Below are 7,930 nucleotides of genomic sequence, written 5' to 3'. Positions count from 1 at the left end.
AATTAAACTGAAAGTGTACTGCTGGGTTGCTAAATTTCACATGTCTAAAAGATGCCCTTCAAACCCCAGTGCATTAAGAAAGTAATCATACAGCCGGGCGTGGTAGCACACACCTTTAACCCTAGCACTTGGGAGGCAGAGGCAGGCTGATTTCTGAGTTTGAGGCCAGCCTGGTCTACAGAGTGAGTTCCAGGACAGCCAGGGCTACACAGAGAAACCCTGTCTCAAAAACCAAAAAAGGAAAAAATTAAGCATACATTTTTGTGAGCTGTGAATTTCATATCCGGCCATGTCTATCTGTTTAGCAGTGTGCTAATTGCAGCAGTGATCCTTATCATAAGGTTAACCTAGAACTTTCTGCTTCTATTTTTGACACACCGAGAAAAGTATGTCAGAAAAGAAACACTTTCTGGGTAAAAGCATTTGGTAAAAGTTACAGAGTCTATGGATGTACTTCATGCAAATGGAAAACATATAGAAGTAAGACAATAAATATATACACTGGAATTTAAATCAAAAGTTTAAAATGTGGCAAATGAAACAATTATTTAGTATGTAAGACAACTTAACAAAGGAATACTTCTCAGTTTTCTGTCTGCTTTCCTGGATAACTTTGAGTAACACAAGCAGACAAGGCCTATAGGAACAGAGTTGGTTTACACTCACCTTTACTGTCACCATTGCTGCTTGCTGGAAGGGCACCTGCTCACTATTCTCCTGAGGATGCAATATCTTTTTTATTGAAGTCAATGAAGTCAAAAAAGAATGACCAGTGAGCTGTAGCCAAGATGTACATGCCCTCAGCTTAAGCTTGTAATCTGTAGTTCCTCAACACCCTCTCTCACATAGATAAGTAATTTATTTGACAGCTGGGATACCCCAAGCAAGGACATTTTTGTTAGGGTCTGTATCACTGTGGGAGGGGAATGTGTAGATTGGATGCAGTAATAAACACCCAGATCCTCAAGCTCCACTCTGCTGATCTTGAGTGTGAAATCTGTCCCTGAACCACTGCCACTGAACCTGTCTGGGACCCCAGAAAATCGGTTGGAAATCTCATAGATGAGGAGCCGAGGAGATTGGCCTGGCTTCTGCAGTAACCATTTCAAATAGGTATTTCCATTACTGTGTGCAACGCTCTGACTAGACCTGCAAGAGATAGAGGCTTGATCTCCAAGGCTGACAGGCAGGGAGACTGGAGTTTGTGTCATCACAACATCACCTCTGGAAGCTGAAATAAAGAGAAGTACAGAGTCATGAAAAAACTTCATGAACAATCTTGTAATTTTTTTATACATACATATATACACACACACATATTTTATACATACAATCTTTATATATTAAAATTCCCATCCAAAAAAAAAAAAAAAGAAAAATGGGAGTCCCAAGGTGCATTTATTCAAAATTAGACCATCCTATCCATCTGTGCCATAATCTTCATTATAGCACAGGTTCTCTCCCATCTGGAACCTCCCTCTGGAAGCTATACACGTAACAAGCCCCATGCTGGAAGATAATTCCTGTCTGCTCACACATGGCACAACACATGAAGTGAGCAGTGTGACCCAGAGCTCCTGCTCCATCTCCATTCTCCTTTCTCAATTCCTTCTGTCCTCACCTGAAATCCAGAACAGCACCAGCAACATACCAGGCAAATTCATTTTGTTGAGGCAGCCAGAGGAGACCTTTCACTCAGCAAGATGTCAACCAACCTTTTTATCCAAAACTGGCAGGGGTGGCTCCTCCCTGGGGAACCATATGCAAAGGCCTGGGTTGGTGGTGCAGTGAAGATAGAGGGAAATACCTTGACAGCTTCTCATGATTGCAAAAATAACAAATCCTCTTCTAGACTGCAGAGGTCACTAGTGCTCACAGATAAGCACTGGAGAAAGTAGGACGGTTACATAATAGTGTCTCCTCAATGGAGAAAATATACACTTGGTTTTCACCCAGAATAGTGGGAATAGATTCAGTAACCTGGTGATCTTTTCTATCTATAAGGCCTCACCCAGATTCCTCAGAATCTCCCTTGCTAGGCCTTAATATTTAGTTTTCTTTCTCAGTCAAACTAATCCACCCTTAGGGGAGAAGTCACATGTCCTTTGCAAAAGAGTTTCAATGTATTCATGCCTTAGGTTTATTGTGCAAATGAAATTGAGATAAAAGGTTTTGTTTTCAAATGTTTTTCTGTACTTAAGTACGTCTAAAATATACTGCCCTGATGTCAGACATTAGACACTTGAAATACCATCAGCTAACTACTTCATTCTTACCCAAGTTATCTTCTTGCCACACATTGTTGCTTTCTCTGCCAGCCATGAAACTTGCAGGGACCCCCAAAGCTGGTACCAAACATGATGGATACAGCCCTCAGAGAAGATAATAAAATTCTCTTTAAATAGAAATTAGACATTCAGGAAAATTAGGCCTCTTGCCCAAAGGATTATTACTGTGAGACAGTAGAGGTGGCATGTGCTCTATTCAGTCTACTGAGACAAAGCCGTTTGAAAAATTGTTAGGATGGTTGTTAAGAATGAGAGGCCACTAATAATGTGAAGAGTGTTCCAGAAAGAGTAATCCCTGTCAATTGCTTATTTGAAAAGACAGGGGAATATTTTCTGCTACTCAGATCCTGTAAGTTTTCAACAAGGCAGGCAGATTTGAGTCTGGGGACCTCATGCTTCCTGGTTGACAGGCATGTTCAGAAGTCAGGGCTCACTCCTCACACATGTGCCTTGAAGGGGGAAAGGTATGGGAAAAAGCAAAGGCAGCTTCAATACCATTCCTAGCTTCTCTCTGACAGCTCACCAATATACTACTGCGTGATTGTCCACAGGGGGAAGGTATTGGGCCCATGTAATAAAGCTAATGCTCTGTGCATAATTTTAATTTCTAGTTGCCTCACAATTGCCATCTTCTCTGAAATCCTATTCTGTTGTAGTATAATTTGCTGGTCCTCTTTGGCTGTGTACCTTTAAGAACAGTAAGATACAAGCTCAGCAGAGCAGGCACTGAAGCACCTGGCAGACCTGTGGTGTAGTGGTCTCTGAGATTCTCACAATACATATAGAACCTGACCTAGTTCAAAACGTTTTTGTGTTGAGGACTTAAGTTTTTGTATACCCTAATGAGAAGTATTCTATCCCCATTTTTACCCAGTTCGCAGGAGCATGGCGCAGGAGGGAAAATTCTTCCTCATTATCTCAGTAATGATCCAATAGCATAGGCTGAAACTTAGCTTTTTAAACCTCCTTTTCTAAATGTTCCCCATTTATGCTCTTGCAAGAATGTACAGGCTGGATTTAAATGCACAGGTTATGATCCCACAATTATTGTAGGCAGAATTGCTGCACACATAATGAGGCTGTAGTTTACTGTTCATCCTCAGAGTCTGGCTTTTTTCAGTGTCCACAGACTAAATGCCATTGTCAGTCATCTATCACCAGCCATTTTGATTTATTAGGAAATTGAAAGTGTACAACTCATAGGCCATAGGAAATTCAAGAAGAAGGAAGACTACACCAAAGTGTGGATGCTACAATTATATTCAAAAGGAGGAAGAAAATAATCTCAGGAATTAGAGGGAAAGATGGATCTGAGAGGGAGAGAGGGTGGGAAGGAAAGGGGGATGAGCTCAGATACAGGAGGAGATCTGGGAGAAGTTCAGAAGGCCAGGAATTTGAAAGGTGGTGTGTAGCAGTGAGGGAAGGGGAATTATGTGTAGCCACTAAAATGTCCCAGATGTCAGGGACTCAAGAGGTTTCCAAGACCCAACAGGGAGATTAGCTGAAATACCAAACATTGGGGAGAGAGGACCTGTAAAGACTATATCCAGTTGCCAAGATTTGAATATGCTTGTCCTAGAGAGTGGCATTATGTGGAAGAGTGGCCTTGTTGGAATAGGTGTGTCATTGTGGGTGTGGGCTTTAAGACCTTCACCCTAGCTGCCTGGAAATCAATCTTCCACTAGCAGCCTTCAGATGAAGAAGATGAATTCTCAGCTAATCCTGCACTATGGCTGTCTGGATGCTGCTTTGTTCCTACCCTGATGATAATAGACTGAACCTCTGAACCTGCAAGCCAGCCGTAATTAAATGTTGTTTTTTATAAGACTTGCCTTGGCCATGGTGTCTGTTCACAGCAGTTAAAGCCTGACCAATACACTAATGGATAGGCACAAACCCCTGTTGAGGGATGGGAGCACCTACCTCAAAAATATTAACCCAGAATTTCTTCTGTCAAAAGAAAATACAGGAACAAAGAGTGGAGCAGAGTCTGAAGGAAAGGCCATCCAGGGACTGCACCACCTAGGGATCCATCCCATCTACACTCACCAAACCTAGACACTATTGCTCATACCAAGAAATGCTTGCTGACAGGATTCTGGTATAGCTATCACCTGAGAGGCTCTGCCAGGGCCTGACCAATACAGAAGTGGATGCATGCAACCTAACATCACACTGAGCTCAGGGACCCCAATAGAAAAGTTAAACCAAGGACTGAAGGAGCTGAAGGGTTTTGCAAACCCATAGGAAGGACAAGAATATCAACCAACCAGGTGCCTAAAATTCCCAGGGACCAAACTACCAAACAAAAAGTACACATATGGGCACCCATGCTGTCATATGAATATGTAGTAAAGGACTGCTTTAACTGCCATCAATGGGAGGGGAGCCCCTTGATCTAATGGTGGCTTGATGACCCAGCATAGGGGAATGCTGGGGTGCTGACAGGGGGATGTTGGTGGGCCAGTAGGGAAGCACCTCCATAGAGTCCTGGGGAGAGCTGAGGAGAGAGGGAGTTTGTGGAGAGGAACTGGGAAGGGGGGATAACATTTGAAATGTAAATAAATAAAATAGCCAATAAAAAAGAATAAAATGAAAATGAAAGTATAGGAAATTTCTAATATCTAACTACATAAGGTTCCTCCTCTTGTTTACTTAAAAAAAATCTGCTCTACTCTGTAAGCATGTGATTTCTGTGTGAGAACATTGTACTAAATTACTATGAGAAAAGCTAATTAACAGTATTTTATTACATTAATTAATGTAATTAAATAACATGATTAATTCTCAGTACATGCAAATTCTGAAAGAGTGGTTTACTTAAAAATGTAAACAGTTTGAACCTTCCCATCTGTTGTGAACTGAATACTTTTACCAAATTCAGTCATCTGAAAGTAAGTTAAAATCCAAACTAACCCCTAGTAGCATATTGTGATTTCCCTTTCTGCAGGAGTATCAGTTTACTTTTCTCAATAATACTTTGTTATAGCCCATCTAAAACACATGTCTGTTTTAAGTTCTGGAAATATTCTGAAAAATATATACTGGAACAACATAAATTCCAGAGAGAAGCATGTCAGGTACAGGATTATATGTGTTGCCCTCTTGGAACCCCTGCAGACTGAAAACCTACGGATTACTAGGATACCAGACTTACTTGGAAAACAAATATGTTGTTCACGTGCTTTCTCACATCTGGGGGTGGGTTGTGGTGGGACTGAGAGAAATGATTTCTCTTTCATCTTTGAGTTTCATACTTATTTATTAATTTAATGTATATGAGTGATTTATTTTTTAATAGACATTTTCTTTATTTACATTTCAAATGCTATCCCGAAAGTTCCCTATATTCCCCCCTCCCCTGCTCCCCGACCCACCCACTCTCACTTCTTGTCTGCATGAATACCAACATGCCAGAGAGAGAATCAGATCACACTACAGATGGTTATGAGTCACTATGAGGTTGCTGGGGATTGAACTCAGGACCTCTGGAAGACAAAACAGTACTCTTATCTGCTAAGCCATTTCTCCAGCCCCTAAAGTATCAGATTTGGATGACACTGGGGAGATATGAATGTAATAAGAAGCAAATGACATAAACGCACAAGAGTATTTTTCTTTTACAGAGGACCTGAACTTCTTTCTTATTCATCTATGTTATATTTGGTTGAACTTACGTGTGCACATAGATTCTGGCAGTTTCCAGGAAGAGGAAACTTACTGGGGAATGCCTTTGGTTTCATTTTAAAATAGCATGAGCATCCTTCACTGAGTGGACAAATGCCAAGCCCCCTGAGCCTTTCTGAATGTTTTTTATGAATATCTATTGTATATATCTCTTTCAGGTTTCTTAAGCTTATATTGCATATTCTGATTCTGAACTTTTCTTAAGTACATGGCCATTGTTGAATGACTGTTTCCTCTTAAATAATACTCAAATATGTTATGAAAATACATTAACCTCAGTTGTTCATGTATAGTCTCCTAGATAATTTAAAATTTGGTTCACATTGTAGTGTGACACTATTTCCCATAATTATCAGGTCACCCTATTTACTTGGAATCTGACCTAAGGCATCTCTTCTAATTCTGCATCTTCATTTATATCAGTTAATATAATGTTCAAATCCAAAGAATCAATCTTATGATTCTTTCCCAGGGATAAATACCAGTTTCTGTAGTGTTTCATAGTGTAATCCCAAATCCATTCACATTCCCAACAACTTCAGTACTGAGCCCCATACAGTACTAAATAATGTCAGAATATGTACCTACTATGGTCTCACTTAACAAAACCTACCCAATTATGTCACATTTTCCTTGAAACAAAATCACTTTTTTTTTCTATTTTCAATGAAATATTTTGTGCATAAGTAGGACGCCAAAACTAAATTTAATTTGATTTTAATTTTACAATTCTATCTTCCAAATATGAATTTTCCCCCTTTAGATTATCATGTTCTGGGAAAAGACATTCAGTTCTAATACCATAAACTTTTGAAAATTTTTTAAAACTCCAAATTTAAGGAACACTTAGGATTTTGATAACCCAGTGATTTCACAGGACGTTTGTACCTAGTGATGCTAGAGCCGCATACTGTAGATGTGGGCTATGAGAACATACTAGTAGGGAAGTGGGGATTGTAGAGTGCAGAAAGAGAAAATAACTAGGGAATTTAGTGTTCTCTCCTCTGATTTCAAAGTCTTTTTCAAACAATAATTTTAAAATAGGCTTGAAAGAAAGCTTATTAGAATTGGAGAGTGAGACCCTACAGTTAGCAAACTATGTGACATTCTCGGGGGGTCATAAATGCATTCTCCCATTATGCACTTGTTCCTTCTTCTTTATTCTTCTAGCTCATACCTCCTGTTCTTCGCTGCCATCCAGAACAGTTCCAATCCCAGGAACATGGCTGGAGGCTTCTATATTATTATTTGAACTGAAGAGCCATTGGTAGTCATTCAAGTATATAACAGAGATTTGATCTTAGACTTGCATGGATGCAAATTTCTGTCATATATCTGAAATTTACAGATATATGTAGATGTTTGAGAAGAGCCAAGCATAGGTAAGGAGTAAATTTGTGAGGAAAAATAGGTAAAATGTCTTCTCTTTTCAGCACTGGACAAAAAGGACTGTGTAAAATTCTGGATTAGTGAATAGGCAGTGGGTACACAGGCCATAGCTTTCTAAGACATTGTCAGAGACCTATGTATAGAACAATGATTAGAAAGGGTAACAGAAATTGACTTGGATCTCTCCTTAAGCTACAAAAGTACAAAGCACGCACCCTCTCATCTTCATATATTCATGATTTTATACAGTAAAATCATGAACTCAAGTTTAGGAAGGTTTCTTATATCTTTGCTCCCAAGATTTATGGAAATGGTCAACAAATCTCAGGAAAAGTTACTCTATGAGATGCATAAAGTCAAATATAAGACTATTTAAAGAATAGGATGCAGAATAAAATCTGACAATAGCAGAGACCAAACCATATTTAAAGATATTTGCTAAATTTTCTAGCACGTCTACATCATCCGTGAGGATAGTTTATCCTGTATGTCCTACATAATACCTTTTCTTCCTTTTCTCATTAGTCTCTTTCACAGATAAGTATGATGTTTGAATGAAGTAGCAG

The 7,930-nt window shown here is 39.4% G+C and overlaps 1 gene segment (V, D, J or C); it reads right to left on the bottom strand.

Moving 5' to 3' along the window:
- Positions 1 to 334: 334 nt before the first annotated feature.
- Positions 335 to 1,664, bottom strand: LOC110314879. The segment is given in 3 exon segments: positions 335 to 390; positions 929 to 1,231; positions 1,622 to 1,664. Coding segments are annotated over 3 exon segments (402 nt in total).
- Positions 1,665 to 7,930: the final 6,266 nt, after the last annotated feature.

This window comes from Mus pahari, unplaced genomic scaffold (assembly GCF_900095145.1).
Source record: "Mus pahari unplaced genomic scaffold, PAHARI_EIJ_v1.1 scaffold_10664_1, whole genome shotgun sequence".
In the NCBI taxonomy this organism is placed as follows: Eukaryota; Metazoa; Chordata; class Mammalia; order Rodentia; family Muridae; genus Mus; species Mus pahari.
The sequence above is the reverse complement of the archived record's forward strand: the minus strand, read 5'-3'. Positions and strand labels throughout refer to the sequence as shown.